General features: G+C 39.7%; 3 protein-coding genes across 8 annotated transcripts in view; all 3 read right to left on the reverse strand.

Moving 5' to 3' along the window:
* abl2 (c-abl oncogene 2, non-receptor tyrosine kinase) overlaps positions 1-3,656 on the reverse strand; it is a 28,136-nt gene extending 24,480 nt beyond the window's left edge. For both annotated transcript variants that reach the window (XM_042415974.1, XM_042415973.1), the window contains exon 1: positions 2,684-3,656. In XM_042415974.1, coding sequence (XP_042271908.1) covers positions 2,684-2,900 — 217 coding nt within the window. In that variant the 5' untranslated portion in view covers positions 2,901-3,656. The remainder of the gene's footprint in view (positions 1-2,683) is intronic.
* A 341-nt stretch (positions 3,657-3,997) lies between these two features.
* Positions 3,998-14,120, reverse strand: soat1 (sterol O-acyltransferase 1). 5 transcript variants are annotated; one of them, XM_042415976.1, is made up of 16 exons: positions 13,976-14,120; positions 12,677-12,828; positions 10,117-10,175; positions 9,160-9,308; positions 8,979-9,038; positions 8,751-8,858; positions 8,257-8,542; positions 8,005-8,083; positions 7,821-7,905; positions 7,648-7,693; positions 7,427-7,556; positions 7,190-7,287; positions 7,003-7,101; positions 6,605-6,740; positions 6,273-6,418; positions 3,998-6,159 (listed from the first exon to the last, which is right to left on the reverse strand). In XM_042415976.1, exons 2-16 carry the CDS (start codon positions 12,825-12,827, stop codon positions 6,094-6,096), a joined length of 1,698 nt encoding a protein of 565 aa, XP_042271910.1. In that variant the 5' UTR covers position 12,828; positions 13,976-14,120; the 3' UTR covers positions 3,998-6,093. The 5 variants fall into 5 exon arrangements, with proteins under 5 accessions (XP_042271910.1, XP_042271909.1, XP_042271914.1 ...); XM_042415975.1 differs by having other exon boundaries at positions 13,962-14,120; XM_042415980.1 differs by lacking the exons at positions 12,677-12,828; positions 13,976-14,120 and adding an exon at positions 11,878-11,896.
* A 2,005-nt stretch (positions 14,121-16,125) lies between these two features.
* si:dkey-21p1.3 (collagen alpha-1(I) chain) overlaps positions 16,126-25,503 on the reverse strand; it is a 28,224-nt gene continuing 18,846 nt past the window's right edge. Inside the window, exons 36-65 of the mRNA XM_042417616.1 lie at positions 25,364-25,471; positions 23,774-23,827; positions 23,536-23,589; positions 23,303-23,356; positions 23,027-23,134; positions 22,838-22,891; positions 22,588-22,695; positions 22,340-22,390; positions 21,795-21,848; positions 21,613-21,666; positions 21,435-21,488; positions 21,155-21,262; positions 21,007-21,060; positions 20,689-20,742; positions 20,422-20,475; positions 20,289-20,342; positions 20,117-20,170; positions 19,888-19,941; positions 19,744-19,797; positions 19,371-19,424; positions 19,213-19,266; positions 19,081-19,134; positions 18,974-18,991; positions 18,567-18,629; positions 18,220-18,381; positions 17,965-18,100; positions 17,735-17,841; positions 17,241-17,321; positions 16,927-17,136; positions 16,126-16,591 (exon numbers count right to left, since the gene is read on the reverse strand). Coding sequence (XP_042273550.1) covers positions 16,439-16,591; positions 16,927-17,136; positions 17,241-17,321; positions 17,735-17,841; positions 17,965-18,100; positions 18,220-18,381; positions 18,567-18,629; positions 18,974-18,991; positions 19,081-19,134; positions 19,213-19,266; positions 19,371-19,424; positions 19,744-19,797; positions 19,888-19,941; positions 20,117-20,170; positions 20,289-20,342; positions 20,422-20,475; positions 20,689-20,742; positions 21,007-21,060; positions 21,155-21,262; positions 21,435-21,488; positions 21,613-21,666; positions 21,795-21,848; positions 22,340-22,390; positions 22,588-22,695; positions 22,838-22,891; positions 23,027-23,134; positions 23,303-23,356; positions 23,536-23,589; positions 23,774-23,827; positions 25,364-25,471 — 2,331 coding nt within the window. The 3' untranslated portion in view covers positions 16,126-16,438. The remainder of the gene's footprint in view (positions 16,592-16,926; positions 17,137-17,240; positions 17,322-17,734; positions 17,842-17,964; positions 18,101-18,219; positions 18,382-18,566; positions 18,630-18,973; positions 18,992-19,080; positions 19,135-19,212; positions 19,267-19,370; positions 19,425-19,743; positions 19,798-19,887; positions 19,942-20,116; positions 20,171-20,288; positions 20,343-20,421; positions 20,476-20,688; positions 20,743-21,006; positions 21,061-21,154; positions 21,263-21,434; positions 21,489-21,612; positions 21,667-21,794; positions 21,849-22,339; positions 22,391-22,587; positions 22,696-22,837; positions 22,892-23,026; positions 23,135-23,302; positions 23,357-23,535; positions 23,590-23,773; positions 23,828-25,363; positions 25,472-25,503) is intronic.

Consider the following 25,503-nt stretch of genomic DNA (forward strand, 5'->3'; position numbering starts at 1 on the left):
GATGGGGGTCAGGGATGTTAAATTAGTCATGAGCTGAGGGGAACTGCTGCACACCTGACTAGGAGACAAGAGTTGGTTCACCTGGCTTGTCTAGAGTAGAAAAAGCAAGATGAATAATTTGCTACCACTGTGGAGAGAGACATGAAGGGAAAGGAAAGGTAGAGGTCACTGGGCCAGCGTGCAGTTCAGGAGCCGCCTTTTTACACCAATCCCTGCCTGCCTCTTGAATGTCCCCCTACCATGACTCACTGGTTTCAGGGACACCAGTAGAAAGTCTAATGGAAGCATGTGTACAAATTACCCATGATATTCACAGAACAGACAGGCTGCAACACATAGGCATGAGTTCAACAGACAAAGGCGCATTCCTCATAGACTTGAACCTTTCAATTACACCCCAAGAAGGCACCAATTACCGCTGCATGACATTACTTTGCCAAGGTTAAGAAGTATACTAGTCTGCTATGAAGTGGTTATGAAGCTTAATTAATAAAACATCTTCAACATGCTGATCTCTGAGAGTTTTCAAAAGGAAGGACATTAGTCTGCTTATGAAAACAGGAACCCTGATAAATACTAACACCCACACTAACATTAAATCCGCTGTCAAACCAACACCTCACGCCACCAGGCTGACTCATAACTATTTTATGCATCCGCTTTTGTACTTCCTTTTATTGCTGTTGACACTGAATTTCCCTGGATCAATAAAGTTCATCTTATCTTTGCTTCCTCTTGACGAGACCTGGTCACATGATGCAATTGTCAAATTAAAAATCAAATCCATCCACAACTGATTAACAAATAATGAGATACATTTTTAGATTAGCCCTAATGAACACAGACTTCCTGACAAACAAAATAGCCTCCTTGAAAGAACAACCCAGATTTCACCCACAAAGATGTGTAAGATAATACATCATTATCACATAAATGGTCTACCAAGGAAAAAAGGCACTTTGATAGTCAGTGGAAGACTGAGTGCACAGTCCCGAGCCTCATCACTTAAGGGTCTTTGTTCTATTATTGTGTGCTTTGAGGAGTAGCAGTCTCTCTGCAGAGTGGCAGTATGACTGAATCCTGGCTGCTATAAAAAGGCCACTCCTGCCCCGGCATCGGAGAGAACAGAACAGTGCCGACAGTGAGTGGTGCTGCACTTAGTAGGTCTGTCTGTCTGTGTGTGTACTTCCAAGCTGAGGAGGGTTACTTTTGAGATCTGACAGCCAGGAACTGAAAATGCTTTCCATTCTCAAAAGCTCACACCTTCCGCGTGTCCTTGCTCACTGCAAATGGAGTGAGGAAATTAGGTACTGGACATCAGCGGAAATCGGGCAAGCTACGCCAGTACTTTTACATTAATGCAACACATGAAGTGTGAAGTGAGCATCCACTGGAGGACACACATGAGAGAAGAACAAACAACAAAACATCCCACCTAGTTTACACTCAGCGTGTACGTTCAGGCTGAGCAGTGGATGTCACAAATAACCTTCTCAAGGAACAGTAGATAGACGTTTTTTGATTTCCTTACAATATGTGTAAAATGATTAAGAAAAACACTATTTGAATAAAATGCACTGCTATGATGATGATATTACACACGCCACCTAGTAGGCATCATGTCATCTCCATTACTCATAAGACCAGAACAGCCAGTGAGGAAATCTGCCTAAGGGAAGAAGGCTGGGAGGCAGGAGGAAGGCCATCTAAAGCATTGAGGAGTTCCTGCTGGGCTATTTCTCCACAATTCAAAGAAGGGAGAGATACTATCAGACCTGCGCTGTTCTCCACGGCTCACAGAACAGATAAATATTGATACACAGCTATTGCTCTGAGGCAGGGGCATGGGTGCAGGGAGCTCTGACGAGTGGGGTGACTGTTGTTTTGTGGGTGTCATTTCCCCAAATATTCTTCATGTAATGTATGAATCACCTATTGAACTCACTGATGTTCCGTGCAAGAGGGTAGACGTTAAGACATTAAAATATAATCACCTAAGAGTAGCTTTAAACTTTGATGTTTGACGCGTGAGCGTAATCATACAATGACAGAAGGTGACTTTAATTATTCACATAAGATTTCCCACTGGATCAAACTGTGCAGTCAGACTGCTGAGTGTGTTGTAACAGTAGACTTTCTGAGACAGAGGATGTAAGTGAGCATGTGAAAACCACTAGGTATTGTAATGTGAGCCTGTGGTGGCTGCTATAGTGAGTTAATGGAGTGGAATTGCTACTCAACCTCCGGAGGCAAGAATCACTGTTTACCAAATCAAACTTAACTAGCTAACCTCTAGTCATGGCTCACAGGCAATGCACAGATTATACTTCCTCAAAAACACTGCCTCTCCTTTTGAGACCATTAGGTCACATGCAGCACATGCATATCCTCCAACCTAACTATACTGGTGTAAAATCTGAGTGATCTAGTTATCCATCTTCTGAATAAACTGCCTCTTGTCTGCATACTCAAGACAATAGACAAATTAACACACAGTAAAATGGATGAGAAATGAGACGCTAATGTTGGTTGGCATGGCTAACAGTTATTTCCGCTAACGCGTCGTTGTCAAACTAGCATGGACTCGGTTAGCAGATGCTAATCAGCAGCAAACAAATATCAAAGTAAAAAGCGGACTCCTTCATCGTCACCCACACCCTCTTTAAATAATGTATGTCGTTACCTGAATGCTGCGTGAATATGTTAATCGCTGGATCGGGCACGTTGACCGCAGCTGTCCTGCCTGGCGGTGTCCCGGTGCTACTGCCGGGTTCCCGGGGTCTCCTCCCGGCGCCGCTCCCCCGGTTCCCCTTCCCTTGGTGCGGTTGGGACGCGTGGGGCTGTGGTGGCTGGAGCCCGGTCGATGTGCCCTCACCGACGCGGCCTACCTGCTGTCCCATCCCGGTAGTTTGGTGTAAAGGACGTTTGGGACGAAGCGAGCAAACCCCCCTGCGCACCTCTGCTTGGCTCACATTCCCCCCAAGCTGGAGCAGCCTGGCCCGAATAGTCTTCCTCAATCTCCCCCCCTCCCCTCCTCTTCTTCACCGAGCTAACGTTAACGAGCCCGTGTTAGCTCGCTTGGCTAGCCCGTTAGCTACCGTTAGCAGCTATCAAGTGAAACCCACCCACCCTGCCTTAAACAATAAAATCGCAACCCCGGCGTGTGACAGCGATTGTCTCTCCTCTGGTGACACAGGTGGTATCCGAGAAGAAATTGGCGGTACGCGACAAGCGAGAGTCGGACAAATCTGGACGTTTTCAGAAACGTTTCGCCGTTGTCCGGCCGCTGCGCGCCCCCTCTGACGCCGCCATCTTTACCGCAGAGTAGGAGATGTGTTGCACAAGGCGGGGGGCTCTCCCTCCGCGATCCCCTGTCACCGTCCTCCACCTCTCCGGTACCAACACTAACCGGGTCCCAACAACTCCCACGCACCGGGTTCCTACGGGCGAGGGGCCCGTATGGACTGTCTGGCACCAGACTGCACAATTGTGTAAAATGTCACTGTCAGCTATTGTTTTGTCAAGCGAATACAAAGTAGTAATGCAAAATAATGAGTGCCTCAGTTGGTTTAATTAACTTGTATGTACTATAACAAAATGATATGGCATTTAAAGCTATGTAATTATATTAAAAATATCAAACTAACGTACAGAAATGGATTAAAGTCCTTCACAGACATATACGAGACAGGGATATGAATCTAATGAGGAACTGTGAAATCCACATGTATGATAATATGACTGCAATTTATAAGAGACTATAGGAAAAATGTACTGTAATAATTAAAAAAAAACTACTGATTTCTTGACTACAAACTATACACATATCAACAGACATAAGCAGGAGTATCTAGCAGTGCAAACAAATCAAAGTTGTTGCAATAAAAATAAGTTTATATCTGAATTTGTATGTATCTATTTCAGTACCACTTGATGGCCCAGTGACCATTTATTATACAGTATATAACACATCCATTAGAAAGTTGAACAGAAGAGGTAAAAGGAACATATGTGAGTTTTTTTTAATTCTTAATAGTTCATATACATTGATTTGCCTTAAGGAATGTATCAGACATTTCTGTCCATCTGAAAATAGATCAACATACTGATTTGCAAAACTGTCACTTGAAACAAAGAGCAATAACAGGCCAGAAAAAAACTATTAACCACAATAAACAAACGTAAGACAGTCAGTAAGTAGGTAAACTCTGCTCCCAAAAATAAACATCTTATCTAAATAAGCTGCAATTCTCCAGCTTGGCTCTTATTTACTGCTATAAATATTATCCTTAATAACAGAATCTCAGATGCATAATGTAAGACTACAACTTCAGTCAAATGTGGAGTTCTCAAATGAAGTGCAAGCAATTTGTGATAAATGCCACAGGGCATTCCAATATTTCTAATATTGTCTTTATATATTAAAAAAAATAAGTTGCTGGTACTTGTGTGTGTCAATTTTCTTTGTGAAGGACTCAGGAAGCCTCTCCAGCTCCTGGCCACAAATTCCAGCCAAAATGAGCTTAGAAAGATCAAAACTAAAACTGTTAATACAGTGCCATCTTGTGGTCAAACATTTTTTAGACATGCAGAGTTTTGCATTGCTGGTTTTTAAACTTTGTATTGTGCATCTCATTATTCACAAGCATAAATACAGTCTCCCTGCATTGAAATCTGTCATAATTGGCAACATTAATTGTGCAATGATTTCCTCAAAATAATACAAATATGTTCACACATTTTTCAAGACCACAGGAACTAAAAGCACACTGAGCATATCCAATTCCTTATTTCATTAGCTTGTCATGGAAATGACTGTTCTGTACAATGTGTACCTGTCTGACCAAACAACACAACAGTGTCTCATTGAATGTACTCCATATCTGACTAAGCAAACTGAAGCCCTTAGTGCTAATCAAGTATCATCACCATCTTTGTGTTATAACATTCCCGCAGCCAGCTGCAACAGTAACAGTAGTAGTTATTCTGTAGTGATTTCACCTTACTGAAATCACTGTACCTAACTCTCAACATGAACAAAATAAAACATCATGTAGATTACAAGAAACTTTTTGAGTGACGCTAGATGTATGTTTAAACCAGATCAACTGAAATATTTGAATAATCAAGAACACATTCAGCAGTCACAGAATATATTAACTCCATACAGCATCTCTTTTTTGTTTAACACTTTCTTTTATGGAGTTCAGCGTTAGTCTGCTCATGAGTTGTAATGACTGCCTGCCTTTCCAACTTGAAAAACTAGACATTACATTTGATTTAACAATTAACCTTCAAGTTCCTGGGAATTGGGGAATCATAAGAGTTCAGGCGTACCCCGGCGATCTGTAAAAGCTCTGTGCCTGAAACATTACAGTTACAGATTTACTATAAAATAATTTCCTAGCTATGTCTGTGTATTGACGCAACCTTCATGGTCTGCTTCAAAAAAGCCAGCACCGCAATCTTGAAGTTATAATACAGCAAAGCCACAGTCTCTAATAGATTTATACAGTGGCCTTTTTCCAAAATAAATCTTATTGGCAGTAAAAATAAATAATTTTGAATGTCTTTTCAAACAACATAATGAATGTCCTTTACAATAGTGATTGTTAACCTTGTTAAATATTCACCATTACTGCATATGTGGACAATGTTTGTCTTGCGTAATATTTGTTTTTAGCTGCCCTATCATGATTGCCACTATCATATTGGCACAAGGAGTAGTTTCACAGTTGATCAAGGCTAAAGGATTGGGAATACATCTGCAAAATAAATAGTACATAAAAGTAAAAGAGCTCACATGTGGTTTTATGTGAACTTGTAATTTTGTTGTGGGTTTGTTTTTGAAAACGTAAAACGGATAAGTAAGGCATCATTGTGACTAAGCCGTTAGAGTAAAGAACATTTTGGCAAATTCTTATTGAACTTCTTCCTCTATACATTCATACAAAGACTCAGTCATGACCTTAGTGCAATAAAAATAAAATAAACATGAAAGATCAAAAGTTATGACAGTAACAGAAAGGCTGGTCAAACGGACACTGATCAGTGATGATCCTCAGCAGCAGTCCTAATGTAGATCACAGCCTATCAGTCCGCCATCAAGCCTCTCTGACAGCTCCAGGAACGAGGCTTCAGTAACTCTAGGAAGGAAGGCTGAAACAAAAACACCACCAGCTGAGTTACACTGTATCCATGGAGATAAAATACATCATGCTTTTTGGGGCAACATGTCAGTAGACTACACAAAACAATGCTGCAGGTGTTACCTCCTTCAAGGGGCAGTAGCGCTGGGCATACCACTCCTGAGAGTACAGACAGATAATGACCCCCTGACCCAGGAAGAGGGATGTCCACATGATTATGTTCCAGATGGGACCTTTCCTTTGGTCATGCAGAATGAAGTTGAACATCACTATGAGAAGACGAAGAACGAAGCATGATAAAAAGATAATGCATGGAAACATAAATTGACCAGGTTTTTGTGTGTTTCATGACACAGACAAGAGATACTATTAGGTTTAGCTGAATTATCAAGCAATCAGTCTGGATTGTCAATATACTTAAAAATAGAAAGGTGCATAGAGGTCTTTTCTCTTACTTCCAAAGCACATAAACAGGCAGAAGAGGACAGGATAGAAGAAGCCAAAGCAGATCGCAAGAATGTACTCGTGGACGACTGCTGACACTGTAAACACAAACAGCATGGCTGCTGGTCTGAAACGCTTCTGAGACATCTGGAATGACAACAGTCAAGACAACAGACAAGTCAAAACACCAGTGGCATACAGGTTTAATCTGATCCATGTATTTTTACACTAGCAACAACTGGCAAAACGTGTACATGACATTTTTAAAATGGATTTTCACACTGATGTCATAATTTATGCTATCATTAAAAACAAGTCAATTTAAAAACAATCACTATGAACATTATAACAAAGAATGCTGCTGCTGTGGTTTTAAATATTGAGCTGTACCAATAGCAGAACCACTCACCCACAGGAAGTCCCGGTACACGTAGTAATACAGCCAGTCATGGACCACGACATTCCAAGTGCGATAATAATTGGCAAAAGATGTTGAATTCCACCAATCCTGTGATGTGTAGTCAAAAAAAGTTAATTTGGGTATACAACACACACAGGAACTTCATTTAAAGAGAGAGAGAGCAGAAGTACGGCACCTTGTAAAACATCCTATCAGCAAAACAAAGCATTTCAGCAAATGCATTGAGCCAACAGTGGAGGAAGGCAAAGAAACCCAAGAAGAGAACCAACACTCCTGCAAATAAAAGAAAAAAAAAAAGGGGAAAATTTGTCACAAAAATGTGGCAAAATAAAGCATGAAAAACAAGTGTAATTCAGGAGTGTATGAGAGTATATTTGTTGATAAAGGTCTGCAAATTAGTGGCTGATCTCACCTGGCAGGATGGAGTTGAATACACAGAGAACCATGGCCCTCAGGTCAAACAACTGCAGACTGATGCTGCGGAACTGGGGGATGCAGAGCCGCACAAACACGTAATAGGCATAAAACAGACAGCCTAGTACCTGTGGGGCAAAAAACGGTTGGACTGGTCAGAAAATTGGACTGATATCTTTTGTGAGCAGTTGTAAGTAGGTATATGAAAGCGATTGGTACCTGTAGTAACTTTGTTGCCACATAGCCCCATCTGATCACTGGGTTCCTGGATTAAGCGAGAAACAAGATTTAATCAGTCGTAAGGGCTACTTTATGCAAGAATAGTGTTGTTTTTCAGTTGTCAAGACAAAATCAAAAATGACTTTCGAGAAATGATAAGAGGGTCTGTTTACCTGGGGTACTTATCTCTGTAGATAAGTGTGGGTGCAAACAAGAAGTAGAGATACTGAGAAACCTGAGGGACCGCTGGGCCAGGACCTGTAGATGACAGGAGAGACTGCTTATCAATCAGTAGACAAACACAAATAAAATGATAGAGAAACACACAAAACATGTTGTAGCTGGCAAGTTACTTACTGGTCTTGTCTTTAGACCAGGTCAGGAATCTTGGTACGTTCTCCCTCACAAAGGAGTGGGCTTTCATCATTAGACGCACCTGGAATTTGAAAAATAATCAAAATTGACACAGAGGCTATTACAATTTTTGCTACAGAGTCCATTCAAGAGGGGAGGGTTGTTTATTGAGTATATTTCAAAGAGGTATAATACAAAACAACTATGGACATGGCTGCACTGATCAACTCAAAAGCAGCTTTACTGGTCATCTACCTGTTCCAGGATGACGATGAAGCAGGATGCAGGAGGCAAACTGTTGGTCACCACTATATATGTGGGCAGGAATCCCAGACCCAGAGCTTGGTAGAGTAGGAATACAGAGCCAAACAGAAAACTGTACAGTCTGGGGTGACTATAGGAGCCAGATTGGGTCTGTGACCACAGGTAGAACAGGGTGTAGGGAACCAATAACACTGAAATAAACATGCAGATCCATGTAGACACCACCAGGGGAAACTGTCCAAATGCATAGACCAGCAGGTTGAAATCCAGCACCAGCCTGAGGCGAAAGGACATAAAGCAGAGATGAGAAATCCGAAGGCTCTGCTCAGGATTTTCTTAGCAAGTTCACACAAGTAATATCAGTTTACTGTATTTATTCCATTAATAAAAGCAAAAAAAACCCAGAACTGACATGATTGCAATTGTTTCAAGTTAATTGACTCAGCAGACAAGGAGACATAAATCATAGTAGTCCTATATATTACCTGCCTTCATCAATGAAATCTACCACAAATGTACTGAGGATAAAGAGAATGAGGAGAGCAATAAACATGTGGTAGATAGTCCTGATGTGGTTCACCTCAAACAGCTCACTGTGGGCAAACAGACAGCAGTGATTAGAATCTGTACAGCTACACTGACACCAACAAACAATTTTCAGGCAGCAGAAATTTCAACAAAGTGCACTGTTTCACATCAAAGTGTCAGCTTACTCTAGGAGGGACCTGCGGCTAACAAACTGCTTTCCCTGGCCATGAGGAGGCCGAAAATGCCTGAAAGAACACAAGGTGAAATCAGTGATCTTTTTTTTTTTGGTGAGAGAGAGACAGAAGGGAAATGAGATGCACATGTGTGAAAATAGATATTTGTGCTCATGTGGCTACAAATCAGTACCTGAGTTTGGTCCTCTCTTTGTCTGACAGTGGTGGTGAAAAGACAGCAGGGATAGGTGCGGGCTCCAGGCTAGCCGATTCCTCAATAAGACTGTCCATGAAGTCATTGACCTGGTTGTCAAACTGACGCATCAGGTCAGTCTTTAGGTACTGAGTAATAGCAAAAGACACAGGAAGAGTTGTCATTCACAGTCTGAAAATGCTTGAACAAATGTGGAATATTTTTAATTTGGGTCAATTAATGATGTTTCTTCTATATGCAAAGGTGTTGTGGAACTTTTCACTGAACTCCTGAAGAAAGAGGAGTTCTGGTTTAAAAAAAAAAAAAAGATTTTCTCAAGTGTTCACGTGTCCTTGAGACACCCACTAAACCCACTTCCGCAGTCATCAAGGGTTTCTCTAGTTGAGAGCATCAGGTAATTAGCTACATGGAGGTGTCATAACCCCAAAAATGTTCTCAAAGTTGAAACACATCAACCATTTACAGGAAATGGGTGTGTGGATTTCCTGCAATACAGACCCCTTGCGCACACAAGAAGTTCTTGAATTGGAGAGTAAATGTGTAGAATTGTTAACTGTATTGTGAATTTGTATATCTGTTAACAGTCAACACCAAGCTAAAGTTTTTTCATGCCAACAGCAACTCTGTGTTATCATTATAATGGCACCAACTGTATCATTTAACGCTGTAATTTGTGAACATGCTGTAGCCTACAGGCATTGCTTGCAGTGATGTGCAACTGCTCATTTAACCACCAGGAAGTCTGAACGTGTCATTTGTAAGGTTATTTACTTATTTAAATCATCATGTTCCACAGGGAGAAAGCATATATATTCGATAGAGAAAACCTAAAATCACTCCAATTTAACATAGTTTTCCTTGTTGAAGGCTGTTTGAAGGGACCCATTCTAACACCCAGGTTGAACTTTTTCCAACCCAAATTATAGACTTACTAACCTCTGCTTTCCTCTTCAGTTGTAGCTTTTTGCTGATCACATGTTCCACTTCAATTTTTCCTGAAATTGGAAAGAGAATACACAAGGCTGAGCATAAGATGAAATAAACATTGTCAATATGTTGATTTACAAGTGGAAACTTTCATTATTAAAATAAAGCTCAGTGCTTTAGACACATCCAAACTAAAAATGGAGCCCCTTAGGTTGCCAGGTTACGCTGTTAAAAGGAAATTTGATCCGGTAAATGTAAATATCAATTCACGCCATGTCAAATATTTCCATAAAGGAAACAAAGATAACCTACAACTGGATATCTGTGGGGTGTTTGAGAAGAAAAAAAGAATAAAAGTAAAATCACTCAAATGGTTTTTATTCTTAACATACAATTTATGTTTAATAACACACATAGCCCCATACTAAAGACTATTTTGATATTAAAATATTCAACAGTAATTGACATATTTGACAGGGTACAAATAGTTGAGTACAGTAGATTTCAGATACGTTGCTGTATAACTGGAATAGTTTGTGAAATAGTACAAGTCAGAGTTGCAAAACCAGTGTTGCAAAATCCAAAACAAGAAACACGTCAAGTCAAATTTATTTATAAAAACAACCCACGTTGACCAAAGTGCTGTACAGACCAGAGCAGAAGTGTTATTCCCTCAACGCAGCAAAAGAAAGCTGCGATTACTTGATGCAGCCTGGCGAGAATTAACGTCAACTTTCACTTAAGCATCATGTCGTCCCACTAACAGCTTATCCGTGTCTAGTCAACTTTACCTCTAATCACGCTTGAATAAGCTTGCAGAGCGCGAAGAAAAATAAGCAGACGTAAACAGTCGATCGTCGAAAAGTGTCGGAAAAAAAGTTCTTCTCCGCAGCGGAGCAAACCTGCTAATGAATCTATATGAAGAATATCAAAAGGTGTCATCGCCAAAAAGGACAATACTGCCACAATTAACAAGGCGAGGGACAAAATTTCTGACAGATTAAATCGTCAATTATCATGTCATGATTTCAGTGCGCAAGCAGCACCAGCCCCAGACGGACAATACCGGTGCCGGAGCCGCTTGTCATGGGAGTAAAGTACAAAAAAATAGTTGTTTTAAAATATTTTTCCAAAGGTTGTCATGTATGAAGAGACCCAAAATGAACACTGTAAACGGACTATTTGATTACTTATAGGCGGATTATTTAAACAGTATAAATTTTGTGTATAGGAATGATTCTGTCCTGAGCTTTTTGATCTATGCAAGCAGCTGATCATTGCAACCGTGATCAATATAAGCGCTTTCCACTGTATAAATTTAAACACAGCAGAAGGTCATGGTTTGGACTTTATTTAATTTTCTTTTTGTCTCCACAGCTTGAATAAAATGAGTGAATGAATGAATAAATAACTTCAATACAACTTTGCTACACTTTTTATTTCTTAAATCATAAATGCTAAGTTTTTCAATAAAAGGGTTCACTCCAAAACAAAGGTGACCATAAATGAAATGAGGATTAACTGAAATAGGTATTTTTGTAAAAGTCCATCACAGTTCTTCCATCTTTTGTTTCTGAACACAGACATGACAAAAGTGATGCCAGCAGGAACAGACACTTGACGGAACCGTCTTTTAAGAGTCTGTTTCCGCCTGTCAGACATTTTGTGACATGCAGCTAAATTAAGCTTGACAGTTAGCCTCCTGTATAAGTTGCCATGGTTACTGAGCAGGGATTCATATAAGCCACAGTGATGGAACAGGACTCTCACTTAAATTAGCAAGGCTTATCGGTACAAGCCAGACTTTTCCTTTATCCAGCTTGATGGAATACCCCTCTGGTAGCTAAAAATCACAAATACAAGAAACATCGACATAAACAACAAGGCACACAGCTCGTAGGCACAAATAGACAACACATGGGCAGAGGCACAAGCCAAAAATCCTATGACAGTGTCTAGAAAGTAGTATCTAATATTAATTTTTGAACTGACAAGCTCAGCAGCATTAATTGCTTGTAGTAAAGGTTACTGAGGTTATTAGACTAATGAGGAACAAGTTCAGTTGTTGAGGTCAATCACATGAACCGTGACAAGCAGCTGTAGCGCTCCACCCATGTAGTACAATGTCAACAAAGTCAAACAGTAAAACATTAACCTCACACTATTTATGTCAATAAATGACATTTTATTGACATATATACACCCTGTTGTTCAACAGCATTTCAGACTGGTGTTTCACATGATGAGTTCACTGACCATTATTTCTGCTCTGTGTCCCTGTTATGAGACAGTGAACAGCGGGGGTCAATTTGAGAAGTGAGCAGTCTCTGACTTGTTCTCTACCTCGGCTTACCACACTAACCGTATCAGAGGTCATATTAATATTGCTTAAGAGGAACACAAGACAAAATCTCAATGAGTAATATTAACAGGAAAATTACTGAAAATAAAAAAGGGATGGTGAGAGTGGGGTGAGTCAACCTGCACATTGTCTTTCAAAATTCTCAGTAATAAGAGGTCATACGTCTCCTTCCTTGGACCTGCTGATAAAAAGTTCAGACTTTCTTACCATTGCTGGGTACGTGGCTGTCTCCATTGCCTTGCTGGTGTTCTCCTGGGCTACACTCCCCATCCAAAGAGCTATCCAAATCAGGGAAGGGGGGCATCTTAGGAAGGGCTCGGCAGCGGGACCGTAGTACGCCGTCATCTCCACTCTCCATCCTAAAGAAAAAGAATACTTAAAGGACAGGTTCACAATTTTTTTAAGACTGTCTTAAAACAATAGTCAGGTGCACAAATCAACATTGAAATAGATTTTTCTTGCCATAACCATTCATCCTGTTCATACTGACCATTAGAAGATCCCTTCTAATAATGCACTTACAATGTAAGTGATGGAGGCCAAAATCCACAAGCCTCTTCCTGTGCTGAAGCTTCAGCCGTCCAAATCAGTCAAATCAATGAGACATCGTTCAATGTTTCACTCTTTTTCATGCCAAAGTTCCTCTTTTTGTTAGTATACTTCCACCACAGCTCAACAGGGAAACACTGTCCGCGGAAATACAAAGAGGAGATTTTATGCTAAAAAGACTGTAAATGTGGCAGATATCCACTTGATATGATTAACTCAGACCGCTGAAGCCTCATATAAGCCTCAGATAAACTTTTAAATGCATTTCTGTGACTGTGTGGACACACTGTGGATTATGGCCCCCCATCACTTACATTGAAAGCACAATTGAAAGGGATCTTTTTAATAGCCAATATGAACAGCAGGAGTGATAACAGCGAGGAAAACCTATTTCAGTGTTAATATGGGCACCTGACTGTTGTTTTAAGACAGACTTGAAAATGAGTGAACTTATCTTTTAAGCTACAGAACTAAACACTGGTACCACTACCAAACCAATATGTCTTGAGGACACATACAGACGAAGCTTCACGTTAGCAAGGACATCACTATTATGGATAAGCATGATGAGGATCTTGACTGACAGACAAAGCAAGCCCAGTTGACAATCAAATCAGTCTCACATGACGCGGACACGCAACAGATAGATGGCTAGTTAGCTCCCGTCAGCTGATATTAACAGTCAGTGCGACAGACAGCGACCAGTTAGTGAGCTAACTAGACAAGCTATTGAGCTAAACAGCCAGCTGGCATGTTGATAATGTGATGCTAATAATACTTTACTGTAATGCCTCTGCCTTGTAGTATTGCGGCTACTAGCACTGGCTGAGAGCTAGTCAAATTAGCCAACTTGTTGACGTCTATCGTTAGCCACGGAACAGGTTCACAGAAATGTTCGCCATGGGGGGAAAAAAAAGGAAATAGAAAAATGCTCTCTACTGACCTCTGGATACTTACACGTTGGTTTACCCGCCGGTTCCCTCTTACAAAAATGACCTCCGACGTTGCCGAGTACAAACTCAGATATGTGACTCCTTCAATCACAACAATCTGGGCTGCCGCTCACCTTCCCCATTGTATCAACAGTGAGGAGATGATGACCAGGGCAGCCGACGCTGATTGGCTGAAAGTCTCTCCTCCTTTTGACGTCACCAATGTTGACCATGCTGCTATACAGGCTGCGATTCTTCACTGATTTCACCACTAATTACAAAACATTCAGTGCATGCATAGAAAAATAAATATATATCTAATATGTGTATAACTGACATGAGAAATAAGTGAAATCCGAATTAAACCAAATTAAATTGCAAACTGGGCACTTACATGTCTCTAGATATGACCGTATGTTAATCCTGAAACGATTTTAACAATTAACAAGTAGCTTATATAAAAACATACATATCTCCATATACATACAATTATAGGAGGTGCATTTACTGTGAGATGTATGTACAGAATTTCTACTTTATGTTGGACTATTACATGGTCCTGTGGATTGTGTGTGCTATGTGATCATTTGATTTAACACTAATTAATTTATTTTAATTTTAATTGGCGGATTTTACGGGAGCAAATGCTTCTTTATCAAAATAACTAAAGAATTTTAATTAGGAGTTGATGATAGGAATATAGGCAACATGTAGGCAGACTTTCAGCTGAAATATCGAAGGCCTTGACCCCAGATTTTGATGTTTGTTTCTACTAATCAAAATACCACAAACCACAGTGAATCCGGGACTTGGGTTTAGCCTGCACCTTTCAGTCATATTATTCCCTCAAATGATAAATTCAAGTTTTTTCAGGAGAATCTTTTGACATTATTATGAACAATAAATAAACACAGATAAATAATGGACTACCAGTTTGCATGTTATTTTTGCTACCACATTACACATATTTGATAATCATTAATATTAGGATGACTATCTTATATCAAATCTTAGCATAGCTTTTGTAAATGTTGCACGAGCAAAGTTATGGTAATAATGAAATTCTGATTTGATAAAATCTCCAAATTTATTCGAAATTTGAACTAAATTACATTTATTCAATAATTAACTCTCAAAATTATTTTTGACCCTGTGTAATAACAAGAAGCAGGGTTAAAACATGTTACAAGATGCCCTTTAAGTTAATCATGGTGGGTCATAATTCATATATTGTACTGGTCTTATGAGCTGAGTGTGGCAAATACAATTAACTGCAAAGACACAAGGATACCGTCATGAAAATCATAACTGGATTATCTAATATAATGACAATCTTTTCATCTGAGAGCAGACATAACTACAGACTTTCATCCTGTATGTGATGATGCTCGTCATCAAGGGGCATAAAAGGATCATGAGTGAATTTGTGAGGGAGGGGTTTGGGGCTGAAGCTCATCCCTACATGCATTTATTAAAAGGCAGTCATTTAATATCTGCCTTTGGAAATTCCATTATAGTCTGCTGGAAGAGACCCTCTGACACAGGCCATTTCAGGTGCCTCACTGCAGGCCTTTTCTTTCATAACAAGGGCACTTTGTTGTGTGCTCTGACCATGTTTCCCCACCAAAACTGCCATTACAACTGTTAAAAAATGTCTCCAAGGTCTCCATATTGTATGAGAATGGTTTCCAAGTAATATTTTGACTTCTGGACATCACAGAGCTTGGACATGTGGGAAGTGGCTACACTGTCCAAACAAACTGTGCTTGTAAAACCAGAAAGGGAAACTACAGCTCTGGCTCCAGGCTCTTTTATCTTAAACAGAGTAAAAAACCACAGTTGGGCTTAAATAAATGGTCCTGTATTAGTTGTCTTGGATTCAATTGTCCCCATAAATTCTAGAGAGTATCTTCTGTCTCTTGTAGTCTTGGCAAATAGACGGTGATGGCATATAACGAGGGCAGCATGTCATGTGTCAACAGTGGTAAACTTTAACTTGATTGGTGTAAGTTTTCAGCCTAAGCGTTCAGCTGTTCACATTACAAAATCCTGTTACAGCATAATAAAAAAGTTATAACCTAAACGCTAAGTTATACCTTAATTACGTTCATGATGTATGGTGCAGGCAGGCTCAGTGAAAATAAAACAGATCCACAAGGCTTGATTTTATCCCACATGTTTAAAGTGATTGTTTTATTCTGATTGTGCTGCACATCATTTCCCAGCGAAATCTGAACGTTTGATGCTGCATCAACATTTATAAAATGCTCCATTATGTTAAAATCTAACAATTTATTCAGATTTTGACAAATCAATAAATATACACAAAATACAGTACAGCACTACGCAAATTTATCCTAACAAATATTTACGTAAAATATCTAGACACCACACAGTATATTGCTGCTTTCTATATAAAAGAGGTATTTACAAGATTTTATCACATATACACACAAAAGCACACACAAACACAAACACTACTCATTTGTCACAAGAAGCAGAGGGGTCCCAAGACAGCAGTGATCTCAGGGACGAGGTGAGATAGTGACCTCATCTCTGTACCCAGATCTCTGATAGGAAGTAACTCCATATCACCTCGATGTAGCTCTGTGCTGCCCCGAACCCTCACAATCACCTCTACCTGCAGACGGTTCAGAAATAAAGGAGACATGAAGAGAACATGTGTAGTTTGTTGCCGCAAAATGTTTCCTTCCTGGATTTATTAGCTTATGTAATGGCTATAGCCTTTTGCCTAGTTACACGCCAATTGAGAAACCGTTTTACAAAAACAGAACTACAAAAAAACCAGATGTCTCATTTTTAATACATACTAAATTACACCTCAATGCCTTGTAAGCACACAAAAATAAAAAAGTAAGGACTTTTATCTGACAGGAAGGTGCTTGCTGCTGTTACACTAAGATATTATTGGCATTACTGTTTTTTTAAAGAAAGCTGTGTTTTTGACAGTCTTACCTCACAGTCTTTCCTGGACACTGTAGTAAGGTGTGAATCAATTTCTTTGCTGGAGTCTCCCAGGATACGGACAATCCTATTGGCTGAATTAGTTGTGCCAGCAGTCCTGGATTGGTTTGCTGTACAGCTGACAGTCATGTGCTGGAAAGATGTGTGACTGTGTAACCGCAGAAACCTCAGCTGGACAACATCCACACCAGTGTACCCAAACTATCAGAGACAGAAGTCATTCATCTGAAGTCTGAGGAAATTGCTCACTGATGGTTGATTTAATGAAAGATCTTCAATCCCACAATTGTTTTAGTTGGTCTTACCTTTTTCCCACCATGTTGCTGACTAAACCACTGGACACTCTCTCTTGATTTCTGCTTTTCTGGTTCCCACCTAAATTTAATCTGCATAACAGAGCAGTGTGAGCTGGTACACATTTCTCCCCGGGATTTATTTTTTCTTTAATAGATCCAAAAGCCCATACTGCCTTGGGTAAAACAGCTTTATGTATGCTGCTTCCTATACTTGAAGTCTTCCGCTAAATCAATTAAAACTGCAAACACTGGTCTCTTGAAAAGATTTTAAATCTTTGTCGTGGGAAACTGAAGCAATTTCATATGACCAGTGATGTTATACTGTATGTTATATAAATATATTGTAATGTAAAATCACGGGGTCATATCATGTTGCTCTCGCAAGAGAATGAACTTGTTTCATGTTCTGTAACTGTGCCATAATTGAACGTAAATCTCTTCTTCACACAACACTTACTACTGTTGCCTCCATTGTCAAGGCTTGTAGGTGAAAATGATTGTACCTGTGAGTGTAGAGGGTCTATGCAGGTTGTTCCTCCTGCTGTGAAGTTACAGAACACCCTCACAGCATCATAAGGACAGCCTTGGTTGGGGTCCATGTAAAAGTAACCTGAAAGATAATGGAGTCGAACGTTTTACTATCTCTCAGACTCATTTGTTATACAATGGGTCATCAGAAATAGATTTGCAACAACATACGGTATCATAGTTATGAGCCTATTCAGACCCTCACCATCATTCAGATGTGGGTGTATGAGTCCCAGCTCATAGCAGGTGGTGGCTGGGTCATCTTTGGTTCCCTGGGGCCAGCTGAAGAACTCCTCAGCCTCATCTCTTTGAGACTGTCTCCCCTTCACCGGCCTAGGTGGCTGCAGAGGAATCCGTCATTCAGTCAGACACTCAAACATTCAGTCAGTCAGCCTTAATGGAAAGCAAAATGAGGATATTGTATAAATAAAGTGTATATGAGAAGAAAGCTTGTACCAACTTTTTGTTGTCCTTCTATTCTCTTCAGGAGACTGGGTGTTTGTCTAAGTCTTGGTACAGTTTTTAGCTTGGAGCTTGTTGTGGGTGTTTGACCTGGTCTTGGCTCATGTTTTGATCCCCGTCTTTGTGTAAGCTTGTGTTTGCCGGGTGCACCTGGTTTTCCCTGTGAAACAAATCATTTTGCTTCAGGGGCACAGTAAAGAAACATCCAGGCTGTAAAGCAATTTTCACCTCCACTAAAACTTCAAATGCATGTCAAAAAATTATAATATGCTGCAGTTAAGTTTGTTGATCAAGTGAAAAACTTTTTCATTGGTTTACTTGTGTTGTGTGAGCTAAATGTCTTACTGGAGGTCCACGCTTGCCCTTCACTCCCTTTGGTCCTCTACTGCCTTGGACACCTTTCATTCCCTGTTTATGCCAAAAGACAGTCAGACACTGTGTGGGGATAACTAATGCATGATGACTAATCTCACTATTCAAAACCAAGGTAATGACAAAGCAAACTATAATTACTGAAAGACCACCAAATGCTATCTATACAAATGCAAACTAAAAACTATAACTGTGATGTCATGATGCTGCCAGCTGTGACGATAGGTCTGACTATGCGAGACTAGATGCTGCTTGACTTTTGATTTAACAAAACTTTAAAAAGCGCTTTCGATCTTTGACCAGATCGGGTCCATGAAGACCCAGAAACATTCAAAATCAAAAATTAACATTAATAGAAAAAGTAATAAACAGTCTCTCACCTTCATTCCAAGCTGACCCTGTAACAAGGAGAGAACAGAAATACTGTACTGTAAGTGGACTAAAATGTTTCAGTAAACTCTTTTGAATATCAAACGTATCAACGTACTGAGAGTCCAAGGAACCCTTTTCGCCCAGAAGGACCACGAGGACCAGCATCCCCCTGTGAAAATCAGCCAACTGATTAATTACTTGCTAACTGTTGAAAACAATGTGAAAAATAAAGTAAAACAGAACTTACCTGCTTTCCTTTGCGACCTATTTGACCTTTCAGCCCCTGCAATCCAGGATTTCCCTAATGTAAAAGTTTAACAGGTCAACATGAGATTATGATTTTTAAAAAAAAAAATTTTTTGAAGTTGGTAAAACATTTAGATTATTCAAATCATTTCAACCAACCTTTAACCCTGGTGGCCCGATTGGCCCCAGTATCCCTGTTTCACCTGAGTGACCCTGTATATGTAGAAAAAAGGGATGAGAATGGGTTAAAAACTGCTCCTCATGCGACAGTTACATGATTCTCAGCCAATGTAGTCTATATTTAAAACAAGTCTATGGTGCACACCAGTGACGGGTTCAAAATAACGTTGGGTAGAATTTAATAAAGGAGCTGTAGCACAAAGCATAAATTAAAGCAATGTTGTATGAGAAACTAAAGTAGCAGCAGCACACCATATCGCCCAATATACTTTTAATATAGCAGTAAGAAACATGGGAGGATATGATATTATTGTGAGGTGAGGAGATGTTGTATGATGTGGCCGAATTTTACCTTGGGACCAGTCATTGCAGTATTGCCCTTCTCTCCTCTCAGTCCTTGAATACCCTGTATCAACACCAGTGATGATGCACATGTTTACATGACCAAGTATTATTATCAGTTTATTAATTAAAAACAAATTAATAATTCACATACCTTTGGCCCCATTGGTCCAGGAGGTCCCTGTTTTCCTTTCGGTCCAGTTTTACCCTTAGAGGCGCAATAAGAGATCAGTAAGACACACCTTAAATACGGTTGTTGTTTTTTTAGCACGGCGAATTACATAAAATGATATGGAAAGTAATTATTTTCTATGTATGTTTACAGTGACCATACAGATGATTATGAGTCATCTGAGATTCAAAAAAATTATATGCTATTGTACCTTAACCCCTCCTACTCCAATGTTTCCTCTGATCCCAGGTGTGCCAGGTTCTCCCTACAACATTAAACATCTTAAATGTATTAAATATCACAAACTGCATCTGTAAGGCCAACATAGAACTGATAAATGGCTAAAAAAAGCTAATGTTATCCATGTCTGTATTGGAGTTTACCATCTTGCCAGGCCTGCCAGGTGTTCCAGGAGCTCCTCTGTAACCAGTATCGCCCTTTTGAACAGGGGAAGGATTCAATTTAGGAAAAAGATCAAACAACAGAGTAAATTGCAGTATGATTCATTTTTCTTACCGGATATCCTTCATTACCCTCAACCCCCAGTAACCCATCCAAACCGCTCAGACCCTGAGAATAAGATCACAAAAGAAGAACAATCAACAACACATTCCTCACTTTAACTTTTTTGTGTGTTAAAATACAACTTCATCATAACAGAGCATCAATTTATTGCAAGAGATGAGCTGAACCTTTTGGTTTGCGAGTCATCTTTTTCCATTTTGAAATGAGCAGTGATTACATATAGCAGCATGTATTTTATCTGTCAATAGGGATACTTGCGGGTTTTCCAGGTCTTCCAGCAGGTCCTGGTCTCCCTGGCATACCCTCAGCTCCCTACAAAACATCCCACATTATATATTCTTAAAGCCCAGATTTTCAGCCTATCTAATTATCTAATTACATTTAAATATAGTTTCTGAGACAGAGATCAGGATATAGTTCCTGACAGAGATCAGGATAGCTTGCATTAAGTGTGTATCAAAATGTTAATTAAATGACTGAAACAGTTTTTTATATAGTTTTTCATTTCTGCCATGTATGTTTCCTTTTGAGAGATAGGGAGTGATATTATATATAAAAGATTTAAATAAAACTCACAGTTTTTCCAGGGGCTCCTTTGTTTCCTTTCCTTCCTGGCTGGGCTTGTCTTCCCTTTATAAAGACAATATCTCCATTATGACATCTCTATTATTTAAAAGATGTGGTTTCTGCTTTAGATTTCCATCTGAGCTGAGCTTCCTCTTACCTTTGGCCCCTGAATTCCTTTAGTTCCTGGAAGACCAGGAGGGCCAGCATGTCCAGGCTGACCTTTAGCACCTGGAGTGCCAATGAACCCCTTCTTCCCCACTGTCCCCTAAAAAGGCCGTCAAATACTTTCAATGATACTATAAATTACCTTTATCTTCTGTAGAAACAGTATTTTGGGATCGATAGAAAATAACAGCACTAAACAAGACTGATTGGTCTAGTAACAAAGACTGAGAAAAGCAAACCTAATCCTTGAGGGTTCAAATATGATATCTTACCACAGTGCCTCGTGTCCCAGGCTCTCCTTTTGCACCATTTTGACCTCTTATGCCCTGGGAAATACAGTGGGTTACACAGAGACATTGCGTCACTGTGGTTACATCTTCATACAGACCATTAAATATGCTTGACCAGAGTGATGATGCCCACAGGGAGCTTCACATAATGAAATCCCACCATGTCTCCTTTGATGCCTGGAAGACCGAGCCGGCCCTTCTCACCATGACTGCCCTGAATTGTACAAAAAACATACAGCAGAGACAGAATTAAATACCAGTGAACCCACATAGCAGGATGGATCACACTTCCATTACTGACAGCATTTCACTGCATCAGAATGAACAAATTATACATTAAACCTTTTGTCCAGGGACTCCAGATTTTCCATCAACCCCTCTGTTGCCTGGAAAACCCTAAAAAAAACCACAGAAATTTATATCTTGTGTCATTTTTTGTGAATTTAAAGTTTTCATTAATAAAACAATACAACAATGTCACAGTCAGACCTTAAGTGAAGTTAGATTTGTTTGTAAAGCCCCTAATGACTGTTATAATCTTAAAGACCTTTACATATCAGTCATAGAAAAATGTTTTTTTATCCACAATAAAAAAAACAAAAACTAAAAGACCTCTATATTCTGTATTTGATCTGTAAAACTAGACACAGGCTGAAGAGTTGCTTTTGCTGCCATCTTGTGGTCAAAAGTTTTACCCTGATGCATGCATGTTGTCAGAATCAGTGTAATGTTATATTACAAGTCAGGATGACTTGCATGTAACTAGGCTGACACTTTCAGCTCATAAAAGTCAACACAATCATTTTATAATAACATTAAAAAGTATAAGTTTCTCTCAAATATTAAGTAATTATGCTAATTTCATCTTTAAATATAATAAAACATACTGGTGTTGATGGTCCAATTTTTCCAGGGGAACCAATACTGCCAGGTGGGCCCTGAAATGAGAAGGCATAAAGTTTATTTGCAGCTCTGTCATATTCAAACATGTTCACACATTTAATACATATCTTAATGTAACACCATGACACATCAATTATACATCACATGATTATTGGCAGGGATTGGGATTAGTTGCCCACATACGGCATTATGGACATTATTTACAATCAAAGCATGCAACTCTGTTACTAACAGTATGTCCCTGGAGCCCCTTCTGGCCTTTGGCCCCTGCTGCCCCGGTGTTGCCCCCTGGTCCGAACTGTCCAGGTTTGCCCGATAGACCCCTGAGGCCTGGCTCCCCCTGTGAAATCATCATCATCATAAATTTCATGGTCTCAACCAAACTTTCAACTTCAACTCTGCAAACTTTGACCACAACATGATTTCTCAGTTTCTCAGTCACTCATCATTGCTTCTCTCAGTTTTAATCTGAAATGACTGACCTTGAGCCCCAGTGTTCCCTGTTTTCCTCTGTCCCCTGGTGCACCCCTGTATCCCTGAGAAAAAGGATAGATGGAGAGGGCAGAGGTCAAACACCGTCTTCTTTGAATTCACACTATAGAAATATTCAGCACTCAACTCAGAGGTATTATAATATTAATAAATTAACTTGAGAAATAACTCCTACCCACCTGTTTCCCTGGTGGACCCTTTGCTCCCAGTGGCCCTCGGTTGCCTCTGTCGCCTTCAGCTCCCTTTGGCCCTCTCTGACCAGGAGGTCCAGCATTCCCTTTATCACCCTGAAGTAAAACAAATGGTTTCATTGATAAATTTATGTTCATCTACATGCAGGGTGTGTGTGTTGTTGTTGCATTTTCAAATTCTTGATCTGAATGAACGTGAAATTGAATAAATTAAACTTTTATCCACAATCTTGAAACTAAAATTACACATTTACATTTACTCACAGATATTCCTTTTTGTCCGGCTGGCCCCTCAGGTCCCCTGACTCCGACTGGTCCCTAAAGCACAGTAACGCTGGGTTAATTGAACACATGATCAAGCTGAAGATTGCTTTGGATGTCTTTTCATACAGTCAAACCTACAGACTGCATGTGCCTACATTTCCTCAGATTACACTAACCCTGTGTTTTCAGGCAAAGAGATCAAATCTGTGACCAACACAGTCTAATCAATCTACCTCCTCACCATCGAGACCAGCGACTCCCTCCTGCCCCAAAACTCCTCTGAATCCCTGAAGAGACAAAATTTAGAGACAAACAGACTGATGAACATAATGATGAATTATTAATTTGTTACACAGCCCACAACATCAAAGAAACCCTTTACTACAGTATTTTTAAGAGCATTCAAAACAGACAAAATGTGCAGATACCTAAAGTATTCAGATTAGCAGCTCAGCAGAAGACACATTTTACCTTATCTCCTTTGACACCAGCTGATCCTGTTGGTCCTTGAGGTCCATCTTTACCCTAAATGTGGAGAAATTAATGCAACAATAAATATTTCCTGCAAAGGTTTATCAAGTATATGCACAAAAAAATTCTCTGATGTGCTTCATACACTCAAAGTGCCGTAAAGGAAGACAGGATGCTCATGCACAACAAACTCATCTTACTGAGCTTGGTGCTTGGATTGGGATTCAAATTTGCATTTCACTGTATTTACAAATTATTACATGTCAATGACTAAGTGTTTATTATTATTATTTTTATTTTTGTTTCCTTTAATGTGCATAACGCTGTGTGATTAACAGTTTTATCATTTGATGCACAGGGAATTATACAAACTTCTGCCTGTGTAACCAAAATCATTTCAAATAATATTTAAGTTTTTTGTGCAGCAGAATTCTCATCATGATCAGCTCTATAATATGAATTTAGTGCCATTATTACAGACAGCAGGAACAACTGTTTACCGAAAGGCAAACTTCCACTTCTGAAGTAAAGTTTATCGTTAGAGACAAATCTGCCAAAAATCAACAATTAGCAATATGAAGAAAAATAGCAATATTTACTGTATCCTCTAAATATTGAAATACAATGATAAAGAGGACAATCCACTTGCTTACACAACCAAAGTGGTCAAAACTCCCCAAAACCTTAATGATGAAACTCTGCTCCTTCAAATGGGGTGCACAGCACAAAACATGAAACTGAACCTTACATCAGGTGTTGTAGAACAACTGAGGTTCCTAAAATCACATCAAACTGCAATGAGGATGACACTAAGAAGCTCCAAACACCAGATTCCTCTATGACACCCATGACTGTCACCCTGACACCAGACATTACTCATGGTCTGGTGACAAACCCAGACAGAAAAAATGGCAAATTCTTGGCAAACTGCAATGTAGGAAACTTTCTGTTAGCTCATCAGATCAGGCTTCCGTCAGCAGTTGTCACAAGAGGCCTGAATCAGCCAAAAGATAACAAAAATTCAAGAGTAATTTGTGTATAAAAAAAGCATGACCTTTCTCATGCTGACATTTCCAATTGTCAAACAAAAGTGTAACTAAGAACAGCCAGCCCAGGTCAGTACTAGAGCATGCTGACTCACTGGCATGGGTTATTGGGACAGATAACTGCTATGTAGTCATCATTACACCAGGGCGTGTGAGGAGTGCATCTAACAGGCATTCAGGCTTGGTATAAACAGCATAGGTGGAGTTAGCCATTAAAAGTAAGTGGTCACATGGTCCAGAACAACATGAAAAGGACATAAAAAATTGGCACCTCTTAGTCAGTTATATCTTTGATTTTTGTATGGTTTAAACTTTTTAGCATACATCCTAACTTGGTTTTGATTCTTACAATTATTATATTGGTCAACATGACTGAAACATGACTCTGAGTGTAGCACTGAGCTAGTTTTCATTTCTCTCCAAGTTAATGTATGGACTCACAAAGTTAGAAAGAAAACATGTCATTGGTCAAAAACAAAATTTACCCCTACTGTTCAGGATCTTCAGTTTATGCTTGACAACATAAGCATTAAAATAGACTCACTGGGTAACCTGTAACTCCACGAGGGCCGACTGGACCCTTTGGACCCTGGTCACCTGGAAGGCCACGGGATCCAATTTCACCCCATGGTCCAATGTTACCCTGGATACCCTGAAGGGGGAAAAAAGTATTCATAAACAGAA

This window comes from Thunnus maccoyii, chromosome 7 (assembly GCF_910596095.1).
Source record: "Thunnus maccoyii chromosome 7, fThuMac1.1, whole genome shotgun sequence".
NCBI classification, from domain to species: domain Eukaryota; kingdom Metazoa; phylum Chordata; class Actinopteri; order Scombriformes; family Scombridae; genus Thunnus; species Thunnus maccoyii.